This window comes from Amblyomma mixtum, chromosome 5 (genome assembly GCF_055824585.1).
Source record: "Amblyomma mixtum isolate Tamu chromosome 5, ASM5582458v1, whole genome shotgun sequence".
In the NCBI taxonomy this organism is placed as follows: Eukaryota; Metazoa; Arthropoda; class Arachnida; order Ixodida; family Ixodidae; genus Amblyomma; species Amblyomma mixtum.
The window spans coordinates 182,319,766-182,337,393 of NC_143016.1; the positions used below are offsets into that span (position 1 = coordinate 182,319,766).

Genomic DNA, 17,628 nt, shown 5'->3' on the forward strand with positions numbered 1-17,628 from the left:
AGAATCTGCATCATCTGCGCTGTTACTACATGAAACCACAAATCCGCACCAAATAGAACCGCTCGTTTCACTGCACGTAACCGCAGTACCGATTAAAGCGTAACGAATACAAAACGACATTTTTGGAGCCCTTATGTATTTGTTGGTTCATCGTTCGTTTATATCATTTCATAAATATCGCATCTACATCAGGCGACTCTTCTCACCTTACAAAGCGTTTCCACGCAATTCACGCCGCTTACATAATCAGCATAGGATCTAGCGCAAGCAAGCATACAGGAAAAAACCCAAGTTTTCCAGTTAATCCGCGTTTCCAAGTGCAATTGTTCTTTTCAATCACTTTTTTTTATTATCGCATTAGTATTCAGCCTTCAACAATTCCAAGCTGAGCTGCGCAAGTTTTTTTCAACTAACATCTGCACTTGTAAATATTTGTTGGTTGTGCTATGTTCTTTCTTTTCTTTTTTCTAGGGTGTGGTTTGCATGGTTTCCTGCGTTTTAGAATCCTTCACTTAATCGTTCTCACAAACATATTTTTTATTATTTTTACATTTTTGTTGCTCTCAGTCGACTACTTCTGTTTCGTTTGTGGGGTTTTAACTTCCCAAAGCCACTTTGCCTTTGAAGGACGCTGTAGTTAAGGACTGCAAAAATTTCGACCACCTGGAGTTCCTTAACCTGCACTGCCTTTGCACGGTACACGGGCCTCTAAAATTTCGCTCTCATCGAATTTCGACCGCTCGGTCCGGGATCAAACGGGCGTCTTTAGGGCCAGCAGCCGACCGCCATAACCACCTATCCATCGATGTGGCTACTGCACGTGTTATATTACTATATACCTTGCACCTATATTATGTTTCTGCCTTTCAGTTTCGCATTGTGAAATTTTCTCGCTTTTCCTTCTTACCTTGTATTTCGCGTTTTATTCTGCCATTCGTTTTTCTTGAACTTCAGCCGTTTTTATCCCCTTACTTATTGCCCTTTTCACCACAGTCAGCTATTTTAAAAAAGCAGATAATTTCACACGACTCATAATCTCAGTTCTGAGGTTCCTCGTTTATAGAACATGTAGTGTAAATCTACGCGCTAAAAATATTTTCGATTCTGATTGGTGAGAAGCACTTTTTTAATTGGCAGCGTGCTCCAAAGGAGGGCGAAACCAACGTCTTCTTGCAAATAATGTATGTACTAAATTTGGAAAAACTCCAGGTGGCGTCGGCCTCAAGTATCGTGAAGCCTAATCTGACAAGACTCTAAGCACTGTTCTTATCAGCGCGTCCAAATTACGTTCACTCAATCGCTCTCCAAAATTTGAAGTCTAAATCTTCCCATCCGGCAAATGAACTAACTCCCTCCAGTACTACACCTCCCCGTACGCTCAGGATCCAATCAGAAACAGAAGAGTGACTCTCAATTTGCTAATGCCAGACTTCGTTTCGCATTAAGATGTATTTCAAATTTCTGAAACTCATTCTTAATCTTCTGTTAATTTCTGGTTTGGGACTTCGAAATACCGTGATTAGTAGTTTAGTCCTGATGTGCTCGTTCGACAATTGAAATACGTTGTTTCTTATCGTAGACCTACTCCTTGTCCACACTGTTGAACATTATCTTGCTTCATTGCTATTCATTTTTAATCGTAACTTATGCTGTAAGTGTTTATACCCTGTCCTAATCGCTTTATTTCAATTTTTGAGGTAAACTGTTTGAAACAAAAAGGTCTAGCAGGTTCATTTTGGGCTTAAACCCGTGTTGCAACTTTAATTCACTTTTTTTAAGACTTGATGCAGTGCTGCAAGCCGCAATTAATCAGGGAGCCACTCACACCCTTCCGAAGTATTACTTGCTCGAAAAGGTGGCTCATAAAAAATAGGTACCTGTGGCAACGTGTGAATTTTGCTGACGAAAAGGCGATTCAACTCTTTCTTCATATAATTAACAACCTGTGAACATATTATTTGAGAATGCGACTAGAGTCACAGTTTACAGTGTCACAGCCGCAATTTATTTTGCCTGTGGTTTGTCTTTCCAGACGTATCGTGCACAAGATGGTACTCGGCAGACAGTCACAGTCCTTATCTGAAGATTGACTGTGACACTTCTAACACGGATGATTCCGGCACGTGCGAATGCTTGGAAGGTGAGGCATACATGCATCTCCGGCAGTAGTTCTGCCACCGTGGGTCAGGCACTGCATTTTTTATATGCCAACAAATTGTGGATTAGCCGGAACGACTCGTGTACTATGAGTGACGCCGCAGATATCAAGGGCTCCAGTTTAATTCAGGCCGCCTGGAGTTATTTAACGTCAGCTGACATTGCAAAGCACACGCTTGATGTGCGATGCCACTGCAGCCGGGATAAGACCCATGATTTTAGTGGAGGCAGCGAACGCCAATGCCAATGAGCCACCTGCGCGGGTTTATGTATGAAAACCAACTCGCAGAAATACGGAAGAGCACGCGCCAGCAAGTCCCACCAGCGTTGACACAATGGGGGCAGTTAAATGTGCAGAGTAGGAAGATAAGTCACAGGGGAAGAAAAAAAAAGGAGAAGGAAGGTTTTACGCGGCTGCACTCGAGTCCGGCAATACGCACAGAATAGGCCCACAGCGCCCGCACGAGAAAGGTGTAAAAGGTAAAAAAAAAGAATTGATGTTTAAAAAGGTATAGTGCAGATGGAAAGGACGCGAAATAAGGCGAAGGCATTTTTGCAAAGTTAACTAAACACCACAGGATCGGCCGTGACTTTTAGGGACAGAGTATTATAAAACAAATGCAGACACGCGAACAAAACGCTGGCCGCAACTTCTGCACAAACACATTCCGATCGATAGCCTTATTGCCTATTTATCTGTCCAGATACCATTTTTGTATGTTTCTTAATGTTCTTTCGAGCTCATGTGCATAACAAATATACGATATCTTCCTACCAACGTGACCACGTAAGCGGTGTACCCTTTTTAAATATAGGCTCTGTTTTTCACAATTCAGGTGAGCTCAGAAGTATGGTGTCAAAGTAGGAAAGGATTCGGGACTGCAGCCCTAGAACAGATTTCGGCATTAAAACTGTAACTTGGTAGGAAGGCGCAGAATACAAAACATAGTAACAAAGCATATAGACCATAGTAAAAGGGTTATTCACAGGAAGTTAGTAATACAAAAAAAAATGGCAACGTTTGTGTCCTAATCGGCGCTCCAAAGCTGACCCTTCGAGAAAGGACATAAGAAGAGATGTAACCTTGTCGTGCTAAGACAGAAGAGAACGTTCTCAGGGGAGGCACAAGGCAGCCCTAATTGTCTATACTCTTCAGAAAGTTCCCACATTGCGCATTAAAAGCGTGCGATTCCAAAACTGAAGGAGATGGTGGCTGCACAAAGGTTACAGCACAGTACTCGGGAAAATATTGTAGCGTGCAACGCCAAAAAGAACACCCGCGCAGAGACGAAAAACCTGCGGCGGACCCCTAGTGGTTCGAGCGCGCGCGAGAGAGCCAACTAACTTCTTCCTCTTCTAGCGCATGCGCTACTTCTGTCTCTTCTTCGAATGCATGTATCACTGCCCCCCTCTTCTGCAGCATCGACACGATGCGGCTGGGAGTGAAAAGTCAGCGACAGGGTAGAACACAGCTGCAGTGGACCGCAGTTCAGTCAGGTAGCCGGTCGTGGTAAGGCTTCATGCGAACAACGTGTACGACTTCAGTTCGGTGCGACCGGCGCGATGAACAAGCTGTCGGGGCGGGAGCAACTGCATAAGTCACATCACTGATGCGGCGCACTACTTCGTAAGGGCCGAAGTATCGGCGCAGCAGCTTTTCAGAGAGCCCGCGGCGACGAACAGGTATCCAAATCCACAAAAGGTCGCCGGGAGCATAACTGACGAAACGGCGTCCACAGTTTTACTTAGTGGCGTCAGCCTCCTGTTGACGGTGGATGCGCAGGCGGGCCAGTTGACGCGCTTCCTCAGCACGCTGAACGAAGGTATCTACGTCGATGTCAGCGTCAGAGTCGCAGGAAGGGTCGACGGGCAACATAGCATCCAACGGAGTGGTCACCTGGCGACCGAAGACAAGCTGAAAGGGGGTCAGTCGGGTTGTTTCCTGCAGGGCGGTGTTGTACGCAAACGTTACGTACGGCAGAATGGCGTCCCAAGTTCGATGCTCGACGCCAACGTACATTGATAGCATGCCGGCTAGTGTGCGGTTGAGTCGCTCTACCAACCCGTTTGTCTGCGGGTGATACGCCGTAGCACGTCGGTGGCTCGTGTGCGTCAGAGTCATCACGCTACTTCTGTCTCTTCTTCGAATGCATGTATCAATATATAGAGTGTGTCACGTAACATGAACCGTAGATAAAAAAAAAGTGGCCCACCAGAGTTGGTTGAAAGCAAATGCATATTGTTTACCGTCATGTGGCGGTCCTCAGAGTATTTTTTAAAATTCCGCTTACTTAGTTATCTTAGATTAATTATGCAAAATTATTATTAACTTTAGGGTCAATTGCATTTCGTTGTGTTAAGAGGGGGTTATGAAACAACCGAACCAGTTCTTTATAGCAAAATATTTTCTACGTGGTCTTTTTTTTCCCAGAATTTAAAGGAAGCTGGCAAAATATGAAAGATCCACAGGATGGCACTCTTTCGCTGCCCTATTGTAGCACTCCCAAGCGCGGCCTAAGAGCACGAAACGTGCGTACTCACCGTCTCGAAGTGAGCGGCCGACGCCGCTCTCAGCTTTGTTTTGAAAGTCCGTCAGCACCTGGACATGGAAAACGCTCGCCGTGGTCTGCGATAAGTGATAAGAAGGCCATCGACAGCCAACTCAGACGGAGCTCCTACTAAACCATCGCATAAGCAAAACAAAGAAAGATAGGCGAAGGAGGGGAGTCGCGTCTTTCAAGGTAGCTTCCATTTTTTTTTATCATTTTGCAGCCCGTCGAACTGAGCGGTGGTCGCTCACTTGGGCACGGTCAGCGAGCACGTTTTGTTCATTCAAAAAATGGTTGGGAACGCTGGAATATGGTAGCGCATGAGCGATGTCAGGTGGTTTTTTCATATTTCGCGGGCTTTCCTTAAACGCCGCAAAAGAATTTAGAGGACGCTCGAGCTTCGCCCGCCCGACAGCGTGTCGCAGCCATCTTGGAGTCCGCCGAACGCCATCGCCCGCTCGGCGCGACGCCTTGCGCGTTGGACAAATCGCTCGGAGTTTATAGGAGGCCTCTCAACAAACCCATGCCACGAACGCCAGCATAGCTTTCGAGCAGAAAGAACGGGCAGCAAGCCGCAAGCTTCGTGGTGAACACGCCTCGGATGTGCGCTGCGTTGTTCACCGTTCACCGCGTGATTCCTGTGTCCCTGCACGGCCCCACTGCGCCCGAACGAGACGAGCGGGAGGGAGGCGCTGCCGTCGCGCGCTATCTCTTGGGGCAGTGGCGTACATTGCGAGGAGGAGGTTTTAGCGGGCGCCGTCTGATGGCGCTACGTGCGCGCCAAGCGAAGAGGAAAAGTAGCGGGCTTCTGGGATTTTTCACTCACGGCCAACGCCACCGACGACGACACCGGCTTTTCTACTAAAAACTGGATCAGCTCTCTCTTAACCCCCTCTACAACTTTAGGGAACGCAAATGACCCGAAGGAGAATAATAGCAAGTTTGCATGATTAATCTTAGCTAATTGATTTATTAAGCGAAATTGAAAAAATACTCTCAGGAGCACCACACGGCGGAAAAATTATCTGGTTTCTTTCGCCTAGCACCGGTGAGGCACTTTTTTAATCATTGGTTCGAGTTACGGGAAACACCCTGTATGTTCCAGTACCTGGAGACTTCATATACGAATTCCAGCAGTGCTGAAGGTCACACTGCTATCGCTCTGCTCAGAAAGAGTCGACGCGTTGAAGCCAGTATGGTGCCTCTGTAACAGTATTAGCTGAGACTGCACATGCTTTTATGTTTTGCTTGGGAATTTTTTCGGTACTGCTGCAGTCTTCATCGAAAAGAAAGTGTTTTCTTTTTTTTCTGTGACCACGCAGGCGGATGCCCTCCCGCAGACGTCGCAGACATGTTCATCAAGGAAGACGGGGAACTTGTGACGGAACCGGTGTGCCGACAGAAGCTCAGAGAACACGCCTGTGATGCCGCAGATTTTGGTGTGCATACCGCCATTAATCCGTTTAAATATTTGTTTTGAGTTGCAAACATGCTGTTCGATAGAAAGATATCCAAATTTCAAAATCACGAAATGAGTAACGACTTCCTGTTATAATATCTGTTATAATATAGACAGGTGTCAGCGCTGCCCATGTGGCCACACCGCGTCCATTGTACGGCCAAGTTTTCTGACGGGGCTGTGCGTTCCGAACATCAAGGCACTCCGTTCAGTGAACTTCCAAGGCCGTGAAAGTAGTGAGCATGACAAGAAAGGTCAAGCCAAACAGCAGAGCAGATGGAGTAACTGATTTAGCAAACTTTCAATGCAGTCAGAAGAACGACTGCTTGATAACGTTCAGCAGAGTACTACTCTCGCCTGAGCATGGTTCGTCAGCCGCAGTTCAATTACGGTTTTCTTGTTGCTAAATAGCTAAAGCACCCCAAATTCTGGCGCCTTGCTTGCGCCATCATTTGCTGCTTTTTTTTCTTGCAAAGCAGAAAAGTTACGCTTCATCTCACACTAAGGAATATTATTTGCGCTAAAGAAAACAGTAGGTAAATGTAAGTTGTCTTTTGCAGTGTGGCTTGGTACTGCTGTTCGCAGAGCCTACAGAGATGGATTTATCACCGTTATACTCTTGATTAACAAAGTGCTGAAACCAGGTAAGCGCACAAGTTCATTAAAAAGCATGGTTTGTTTTCTGAGGACCTTTTAGAAGGCTTTTTGTAAATAAAAGCCGTGAACACACAGCTTTAACCTGCTGTTGTCATAAGTTCTCAAATTTTGCAGCATTGTCATTTTTATACTCTCTGACTTCATTTTTTGATTCAGCAAACACTTTTAATACAGTTGATCCTCAAGTTCAGTATGTGCATGTTAGTGCTGTAGGGCATCATATCTCTTGTCGTATTTTTTTTTTCTTTGCAGACGTTGTCGGTATGCCTTGTATGCCTATCTGGTTCTCTTTTTTTGTACTCGGAGCTATTTGCTGTTAATTTGTTTTAATCTTTTGATACAGCCTCTATTTTCTGTGACTTTCAGTTATATTCACATTTATATTTTACTTGAGTAATGAAATAAATAAATAATTCTTAGGAATAACTCAGAGAAAAATTCCGACTAAAATTCTCTCCAAGAGCTAATTATGAATGGTATCTTCCTCTTCATGAAATTTTTTAACAGTTTTTTTTCTTTTCTGTTATTTCCAATCCTCCTCGAGAACAGGTTTTTGTCAGAATGCTCACGTTCCAAGTTCTTGATATCGCAGTTGCCATTTAATAACACATTTCTGCAGTCGTGCATACATGGCGCAGCCAGGCTGTAGAAGTTCTATGTGCTAATACTGGAAGATATTTATAACGACTGCACGCTACCATAGTCCTCCATAAAGTCAGCAATAAAATTCCAATAAGGAGCGGTGTCAGGAAGGGAGACACGATCTCGCCAACGCTGTTCACCACTTGTTTACAGTAGGTATTCCAAGGTCTGAACTGGGAACAACTGGGGATAAGAGTTAATGGAGAATGCCTAAAGAATGTGCGATTCGCTGATGGCGTTGCCTTGTTAAGTCACTCAGGACATGAACTGCAAAGCATGATCAATGACTTAGGCAGGCAGAGCAGAATGGTGGGTCTGAAAATTAACATCCAGAAAACCAAAGTAATGTTGAACAGTCTAAGAAGCGAACAACAGTTCGCAATTGATAGCGAGGTGCTGGTAGTAGTAGTGACCGCTGATCCGGATTATGAGAGGGAAATAACTAGAATGAGAATGCGGTGGAACGCATATGGCAGGTTCTCTCAGCTCATGAATGGCAGTTTGCCAATATTCCTCAAAAGAAAAGGCGACAACAGCTGTATCTTACCTATACTCACCCATGTGTCCGAAACGTGGAGAGGGTTTGCCTTAAGTTAAGGACAACGCAGCGAGCTATGTAGGGAAAAATGATAGGCGCAACGTTAAGACATCGGAAGAAGGTGGAGTGGGTGAGGGAACAAACGCGGGTTAATGGCATCCTAGTCGAAATCAGGAGGAATAAATTAGCTTGGGCAGGAAATGTAATGCGAAGGCAAAAATGACCGCTGGTCCTTAAGGCTAACGCTTTGCTTGCGGACGCTAATTTCCGAGATTATATTACGTGACTATTCAGCGAACAAGCATTTATAGCACTGCAAACACCGCATGAACGTTACGACGTAGAGTGGGACCGTGCGGTGGTCCAGGGACCCAAGGGGGGTCTAAACACACTTGCCATGATAAAGTTTTTCTCTCTCTCTCTGCCAGCATGGGGACGCCTTTTGAAGAGAGAATCTCTCACTTGCCGCCGCAGTGGCTCAGTGGTTATGGCGCTCGGCTGCTGACCCAAAAGACGCGGGTTTGATTCCGGCCGCGGTGGTCACATTTCTATGGAGGCGAAATGCTAAAGGCTCGTGTATAATGTTATGTCAGTGCACCTGAAAGTTTACCAGTTGCTAGAAATCATCCGGAGCCCTCTACTGCAGCGTCACTAACAGCCCGAGTTGCGTTGGGATGTTAAAACGCATGAACCAAAGCCAATCTAAATGACGACTCCTGCTTTCGCTTCGTGTGAACCCGGCTCCAACAACTCAAATGAGACATAAATTTGCTCCATTTTTTTATTCCGTTTGGCGATTCGGTCGCCTCTGTTATCACACACAATTTACTGCGGCACTGCAGCTGGTGTGCCCTAGCCCTCAGCTTCCATGTCGATGTATTGGCTTGCGAGCGCGTGAGAACAGCTTTACTGCGATAGCGATGGCCTAGCGTTGTCCTTTATGCCACTGAGTCGGTTCGTCTTGCAGAAATGACTTAAGTTGTAACTTGTACACAACCGATGGTGCCACTGTTGCTTGCTTTACCCTTGCGTCCGGTTTCGGACAGTTGGAAACGAAAGAGCTGACATCACATGCAGCCTAACGCCCCCAAAATGCCTCCGTTCAACTTCATTATGAGTCAGTAGAGTACATAGAGCGTTTGGATGCGTTGCATAAACCTGACATACTCGCATGTTCTTGGAGCCATCTGCCTCTGATTCTGCTGAATTCTCCCTTAATCCGGTGACACTTCCGCTAATAAGTGCCTGAGTAGCAACTAAAGTAGAGGAGCGAGATTTCTGCGGCCACAGAGACAAAGGACACACGCGGACGCATACGTTTCGCTGGCACTAACGCTCCATCAGAGCCACCTTGATACCCCTGTCGCCGTTGACTAGAGCGACTGGGATGATCCTGCGCCGTACTGGTCAATCTCTGGCACTCACTGTTGCAGCCATGGTGGCTGAAGTGCATTAGGGTGCGCTGCTAGACAGGAAGCGAAGTGTCGTCTCGTGCGCGACATACCGGGCTTGTGCTTTGATCCAATACAGATCATGTTTGTGGAAACCGTCGTCAAGCACGTCTCCATCGTTGCGTTCCTATTCGGCGTTACACCTTAGACTTTGCGGCAGTGTTCGGTGTTTAAAAAGCCCATGCCATTGAACTTTGTCCTGATACGGTGAACGCAGGCATGGAGGCTGAAAAGGACCTTCTCAACAGCCACCGTATTATCAAGGCTCGCGAGAACTGCGAATCCTTCGCCCTGAAAGAAAACAGTCAGTACGTCGTGATGGGCACGGACCCCAAGTACTACACGAAGGACGCCTTCGGTGGTGAACAGTAAGTGAAGTGAAAAAAAGAAATAGATGTATGTCGCTCACGGACAAGGCTCATGGATGAGCGCCGACATTTTATTTTGCTGTGCTTTTGTCATAATGTTTCATCGTAGGGGTGAACACGTCGGACGAGGATAAACGGTCTCTGTTATGCCGTAAAACATCGATGGCATGGTGGTGCTCTTGCTGCAGCATCAATTTTTTTGAAAGACAAAGTGCCCACGCTCATCCCAGAGCAACCTGTACTATCAGCAACGAATGAAACGCGAACAAGAAAACTGAGGTGGCAACACAAAAACAGCAATGCTCCTGTATTGAAAATACAAGCGCGGTTGAATAACACTTCTAAAGGAGAGTCTTCGTGCCTTCAAAATGAATATAGCAGGAGCTAGTATTCAGCTTCCCCTGGCTAAGAGCTGCTTATTTTGCTGTGTGTGGTTCAGTTGTCTTGTTTTGTCCTTTTTGCGTTTCATTTCTTGCTGATAGTACGAATGGTAGCCTGTTAATTCAATGCGATTTGCTTTTCCTTTAATCCATCCTCCGTTTTCCTTTAATCGAGGGCCGTTTGATTTGAAACTCAAGTTGCCTTTTTTTAAGAGCGTGAGCTTTACTTTAAGCTTGAATAAAAAGTATGAAGACGCCGATGTTACTTTCAAGAAAAGCAATAAAATAGGCAGCTCTCAACATGGTCAACAACTTTCGTTTGACAATTTTGCGCTAAGCTATCTGTTAGAAATGTAAATGTTTTGTGTGGTTAATTTTCAAAGAGGGAGTATTTAAAACGTACGCTTACCTGGCCAAGACGGCTCTTACCTACGCAAGACGGCTTCCTTTAACCTTGCGCCAGGCAAACTATTCGATAGCGCATTGTCGTTTTTTCAAGCTGAGCTTAAGATAGTTGGAACACCCTGTACACAACTGTTCCCGTAAAATGCTGACTCCTCAGAATAAATTTGCCAGATATTTCAGAGAAGCCCTCCATTACGTTTTGAAAATTTTTCTTATGAGGTAAAGAGAATCTTTTTGCGGAAAAGCAATACCAGTGCTGGCCGGTAGTCTAAAAACATCGGAATCGTGTTACTAGTTAGGTTATTAGCTAAATTCTGAAAGCTAGTTTTTAGACCTTTAAAGATAGGCACCTGCGATTGGAGATTTGTAACCGGCAATATGCAGTAGCCGTCTATTTTTAGATTTTTTTTTCGCCGCCGCGGTGGCTCAGTGGTTATGGTATCGGCTGCTGACCCAAAAGACGCGGGTTCGATCCCGGCCGCGGCGGCAGGAATTTCTTTGGAGCAGAAATTCTAGAGGCCCGTGTACTGTGCGATGTCAGTGCACGTTAAAGAACCCCAGGTGGTCGAAATTTTCGGAGCCCTCCACTACGGCGTCTCTCATAGCCTTAGACGCTTTGAGACGTAAAACCCCCATAAACCAAACCTATTTTTAGATTTTTGAAATCACGAGTACTTTCGCCGCTGTGGTTCAACAAATTTAGGTATGTTCTCGCGCAAATCGAAAGACGCGCACCTGTGACAGCGCGAAGTGAAGCGCATAAAACGCGCAACTGCGTGCCGCACGTGCAAGGTGCCAGGAGCGGTGAGCATCACAGTGCGGGCGGCGCAGGGAATGACACATGGCACGCGCGCCGTGTAGTGACGCCTTCTGACGGACGCCGCTGTGCGCTCTCTGCAGGCGCGCTGTTTTCGAATTGCCCGAGAAACGGCTGAAATTTGTTGATCCACAGCGGCGAGCGTAATGCTGTTTACGCAATTTTAGCAGCAGATAAGGCTATTACGAAAAGCTTGCTACAAATCTCGAATTTCAGTCAGGCGCCTATCTGTTATGCTCAAAAAGTTTATTTATTTATTTATACACCCTTAGGGCTCGAAGGCATTACAGACGGGAGAGGGAGGACACACAATGGATAACATACACTGCAGAAAGAACAGTAACTGGTGTAGGGCGGAAAAGATGAAAAGAAAAAAGCAAGAGCAGTAACGATAAACAAAGTGAAAAAACTTTTGAAGCGGAAAAAATGGACATACGGTAGTCTTACAATTATTGGAGTGTTTAATGCCGGCTACGTAAGTGCGACATTACTAACTTTAATACTTATCAAACTAGTTACCTAGTAAACTTTTAATTTAGTGACCTTTTAAGATTAGTTCACTAAGTGAGCTACTGAAATTCAGTTTGTCACATTCCTTAACATGGTTCGCTTGTTTTCTGATGTTAGCCAATACAAACAACACCGCTGGAAAGCGGTGTTGCGTGTGTCTCTGCTCCGTCTTGTCCTGGGTACGTTTTCACTGGTTCCACCTTATGTGCGTTAAAGCATATATTCTTTGCCATGTTTTATCGGAAGACGACTCTTCTCTCTTTTTTTTGGCCTCGTGTGAAATAAGCAGAAACCTCCTAACGGGCTCGCAAGATAGCCAAAGGCAAGTGTAAATGCGATGTCTCCACTGCCATGAAGACATCGTGAGAGTGATTGTTTTTGCGAAGCCGTCCCAGCTGCTTCTTTTTCCTGGCTTTGTTCCCACTTGGTTATGATGCTTAAATGTGATAGAGTCTCGTTGCTCACATAGCATGCATTGGCTTCGGCATTCGATGAGTATTTTACAGATATGCGACGTAATGCAAAGGCAATCAGGTAAAGGGTAGAAACAGGCCGGCCAAGTCCAAGCAGCAGCGTTGCTATTTCCACAGGCTTGTGGACTTATTTGGCAGACTTCTCTGACGACTCAAGATATCGCTGGTCCTGAGAACAAGGTCCTTGATACATTTGTTGCCCGGAGCACCTGGACGATTCCAGCGCGTCTCCACCTCTCCCTCTCCCGCAAGAGCACGAACCGCAACATGGGTCTCGTGCAATAAACAGTCGGAAGTTGGGGCCTGTCCGTTGTGTCCTCGTCTCTTCCATGTATATGAATTTATTTGCGCGGAGGTGTTTTTTTGCCGCCAAACCAACTAGCTCGGCAGCATGCCTTACGTAACATGGGTCCTTCAATTGAATATTTTTCCTCTCTATATGACTGCCAGTTCCACCTAGATTCGTCGTGCTGCAACACTCCCTCCCATTGCGCTACCCTGAAAAACTGCCTTTTCCTTCGTCCTGCCGCCTTTCAGTCCCCGCCTATTATCATCACCTTTTCCTGTCTCTTGACCAGCCTGGCTGGCGTCCGGATGCGAATGAGCACCTCAGAAAGCCAAGTGGACAATTTTCGTGTAATGTGACAGGTAGCTTGGGATGACGGCAGGATGGAAAGGCCCGTAAATCCCAGGGTACTGCAGTCGAGCTCTGCTATATTAGTGACAGTTATTTCGCATTATTGGATATATCGAGCCCACAGACTATTTCCTTGAAAATATTGTGTACAAGTATATGAAAGGTGAGCTGCACATAGAACTCCGATTTCTTCAGTCACCCCATATAACGAACAGCGCGCCGCATCAGTGGAAGTGCTGCTTCGCCTCACAGTACTCTTCGACAGCTTTTCACGCTTTAACACAGCTTAGCTGGAGCAGCCTTGGGCACCTGCTATCAGCGCTAACGCCTTGAAAGAGCGAGGCGAGTTAATCGTGGAGTGTGCTTAAGGATGGCTCTCCGTCTGTCGTACTCATTTCTCACGCCACATCGTTCTCATAGGGAGGACCCCACTGCTCTTTCGGCGGCTCTCGTGTGGCGTGCTTCGCTGCCGAAGGCGTTCTGGAAACTAACTGCACCTTAATATAAATGAGCGATTATTAAATTCATAGTGCACTGGTAACCGGATTACCCATCTTATGATAGGCAGAGGTTAGCTCCAAAGCGTCATTCATGGTGGCTTCGTGCAAAGCAGATAAAGACTTTATGCATAGTAAGTAGTGCGCTGCCATCTCGATGGCGGGTTGTGTGTTCCTGCAAGAAGCGCGTCACTGGCCAGTGTGCGCTGTATTCTTTCTGCTATGTTGCAGATAAGCCTATATCTATTGCCAATTTTTGTATATCAAATATTCATATATCGAACTATTTCGCAAACCCCTTCAAGCACGATATGAATCAATTCACTGTATCCCTGCCCATAGTTGTTCTTACCTTCGGTCATTCCAGTTTAGGTACCAAGTAATGAGGATGCTAGATTCGGCCAAACTTATTTTTGCAACGTGGTAAAGGAAATTTCTAAACAAAAAGATCTGTAGTACAAAGGTAGTGTAATTGTGCAGCCATATTTAACATTTTTAATGCGTTTTCAGGCACACAACAGTTTCTTGTGGCTGTGAGCTAATTGATAAGGGTCCTATATTTCGATTTTTCTTTTTGAAAAATTTGGCAGACATTTGTTAGTTGATTTAATAACGCAAATTTATGTTTTTTGTTCGGCGAATAATATCTTCGACCAATTATTTACTAACTTCCACTCCTTTAAGGAGTCAATCCTGTGCGGTGAAAATTCATGTAGAGTCTGTTTCGGCAATTTTGTGGGCATGAGAAGGTTATTTATTACTAATCAACGCACATAGGGTTGTACCTGGATGTGTGCTGACAGAAGGAATTACTTTCGTTTTTAGAAACTTACCGCGTTACACGAGAAAGCCGGCAGACAAGAATTCTAACGGAAGTTTACTTCTAAGAACTAGGTTGAGAAGTTTTTATTGGGTTGTCGCATTTGGTTGAGTGACAGAGTGGGGCATCACGTTGTAGGTGTGCTGATGCAAGCGAGGGATCTTAGGCTTAATCGTCGCGGTGGCGAGAAAATGGCTCTTTCTTGCGACAGCCATGCATGGTTTCGAGTGATGTCCTACATGCACTTGATTAATGTGCTGATCTGACTGCTCAAAGCGTGTGATAATATCGAACTAAGAGAACAAACATTGCTTACCTCGCAGGAGGCCAGGAAGTGGTGCATCCCGGTTTGTAGAGGCATGTAAGCAATGTGAACAACACTTTAAAACGCACAACAGCACTGCTTGTCCGCCGATACCACCTTCTCAGCACGCCTCTGGCTTCTGTATTTTGTTAATTTTTACTATTCTCTGAGTGTAATGCGTACTCAACGGAAAGCTGTCTCTACCTTTCAGGCAGGGGATACTGACATTTTCGGTTAAAATTGAATTTCAAATACTTTATTCCGCGCAATTTTTCGGCTTCAACCGAAAAGTCCAAACCATACTATACAGGGAAAATACAACAGTAGAGGTAGCGGGCTCTTAGTGCTACAAGCAAACGAAAGGCTGGTGCTTTCTCTCTGCGTCCGTGTTTTTTGCGCTGTTTAAGGAACATGAACCACCAACTAGCCCGCACGTCTAGCTTTGTAAATGAAATGAACCTCTTTAATTTACTTTGTTTTCAGTTATAACTGAATTGCATACAACCACGATGGCGAAAGAGAAGCTGGAAACAGTCCGCAGTGACGACGACGATGTAACACGCTCTGTGTGTGATTCAGTGCTGAACATTGGCTTGGAGCAGTTAATGCATCTAGCCTCTGGTTGTGTGCTTATAATCGCAGAAAGCTCGGTGCTTTTTATTCGCCAGAGCACTTGTACTTGTGACATCCCGGACTGTTACAAAAGCGTGCACACAGCGGTCGACGCCTCAGGTTTTCTTCCATGCGATAGTCGCGAAAACTAGGTGGTTTTGCATAGGCTTAATTTCTGGCAAAGACAAACCAACTTCGTCGTAAGAGACTGAGGTTTTTTTTTTTTTCAAATTTCCATTTGTCTATTTACAGATACGAGTACGTGATAGACAGCGACTCCGTTGTCATCCCAGTGGAATCGACCAAAGCAAGGGGATTGCCCAGAATGAGGCCCCGGAGAAAGTATCGAGGCGGGCTGTGCTACTTCGACCCGCTCGTCAGATGGTTCATCTCTGAGTTTTCCGACGAGTCAAACCGTTGCTTCACATAAGCGCACTAGCCACGGGTACTCCTATAATGCTAAAATCTCTTGCAGGCAATAAATCATTAAGGATAGCTACAACACTCATACGTCAGTCTTGTGCACATTGATTTTTCACGCTCTCAGTCTCCTTACAGATGTCATCTGGTTATTTCGAGCTCAGAGCTGATGTGTTCACATCTCATGTACCTGGTGCCTTTTTGAAAGTGATGACCGGAGCGGACAATAAGCTTTGGTTCGAATCTCCTACAGAAACCGGCTTATGGCGTCATGTAGCTTTACATTTCTATGTTGCTGCCTCCAGTGCACTGACACTCGAAAAGCAAGGCATGGATTACGATAGGACGAGCGATGCAAAGCGCTTTGAAGACAAGTGCCCGGGTATTGTCACAGGCTTTCAGTTCTGAGCATTTCATCCTGTCGGCACTCCTGAGGCAAGCGTGCACATTCTTCCGGACTTCCTCCTGCTCCATTAGAACGCGCCCATGGTGTAAGAATATTTTAGGTGCTGACCAGGGAGACAGGAGCGTCGACTGTGACGCGTCGCAATGATTTCGTCAAGCGCGATTTTGCTCCACCAACGCCCAACGCGCCTCTGGCACTCGGCGTTTTCAAGTTTTTTCTGGTAAGGAAAAAAACCTTTTTCAAATAAGCATGCATTGCATCTGCTGTATTAGGCGAATAACTGCTCTTATGCACATCAAGAGTCCGGCGAAACGGGGCGGGTCTGGCTCCAGACGACAGGAGGGAACAAGACGAGGCAGAGCGGAGCGGTGGCGAGGCGCCCTCCTTGACGTGTTGCGTCGGATGCCCGAGTCGCTACCCGCCGCACACCTCACTGCTTGTTTAACACTGCACCGGTACAGCGTTGCTGCCTACGATTAAGCTGTGGCATCACTAATGCCTGCACGTGAGAGTACATAGCAGGCTAGGATTTAGAAGACCAGCGCCGCCGTGTTGTGTGAAGCAGTGGCATTACGGGAGCACAATCGCCGAAGATCATGGCATTCAAATTCAAATCATTTCTCACCTAATGCAAACTTTGCTCCAGCTAAAATCGCTGAGCAAATTAGCTATGCAGTGAGCCTCGTCTAGCACTTTTTTGCAAATATTTTTTTTATTTTAATCTCTTCTACATGAATGAGTTCAAACATTTTTATACAATATACACATGCCAAGACAGCTGACATGACGTTTTATGTTGCTCGCAAATTTTGGATGCTTTTTCTGAACAAAACTGTAGAAATGGAACTTTTTCGGCTAAAATAAACAGCTAAAATGTATATCAGACTCGGTGGCAGTAGTTTATTCTTAGCTGACACTGAAGCATAATGCTTTTGTGGCATTCACAAAAACTTTCCAAGGTGAAAAAATGGAAATTAATGTTTTGATTTGCTTATTAAGACCTAGTTTTGCGCTAATCTGTAAAAATCTAAGGGATGAACATGACCCGAACTTTTTTCCCCAATATATTGAAGAAGATTACTTTCGACAGAGCCAAAAAGAGCCGTGGCGTTTCAGGAACAAATTGGGTAGGGCAGATTGCAAAAGCCTGGTGCGTTTGGCATGAAATGACCCACCTCCTTGGACACAAATGATTCAGAAGAGCGTGGTTCCGGGCTAGTTGGTTATGCATTTAAAAGAATAAACCGCGAATAAGCACGGACACGCGAAGAAACGACGCACACACGAGCGTTGGCATTGCACTCGTGTGTGTGTCGTTTCCTCGTGTGTCCGTGTTTCTTAGCGCTGTTCTTTCTTTAAAAACAAATGATTCATTTGCAAGGCTGCAGGATCAAGGAAAACACGATTTGCAGAAGAGAAATAACGCGGTTTAAATCTTCTGGAAGAGGGTACGATGCGAGATGTTTTATTATCCCTATGACCTTGAGCCTAACTCTTACTTCATTAATGAATCTTCTTCTTCGCCA

The 17,628-nt window shown here is 45.5% G+C and overlaps 1 protein-coding gene across 1 annotated transcript in view; it reads left to right on the forward strand.

Annotated features, from left to right (window-relative positions):
* LOC149345005 (complement C3-like) overlaps positions 1 to 15,706 on the forward strand; it is a 189,155-nt gene extending 173,449 nt beyond the window's left edge. The window contains exons 25-29 of the mRNA XM_089547344.1: positions 2,033 to 2,140; positions 6,029 to 6,145; positions 6,726 to 6,809; positions 9,671 to 9,821; positions 15,529 to 15,706. Of these exons, the coding sequence (XP_089403470.1) occupies positions 2,033 to 2,140; positions 6,029 to 6,145; positions 6,726 to 6,809; positions 9,671 to 9,821; positions 15,529 to 15,706 (638 nt within the window). The remainder of the gene's footprint in view (positions 1 to 2,032; positions 2,141 to 6,028; positions 6,146 to 6,725; positions 6,810 to 9,670; positions 9,822 to 15,528) is intronic.
* The last annotated feature ends 1,922 nt before the right edge of the window (positions 15,707 to 17,628 follow it).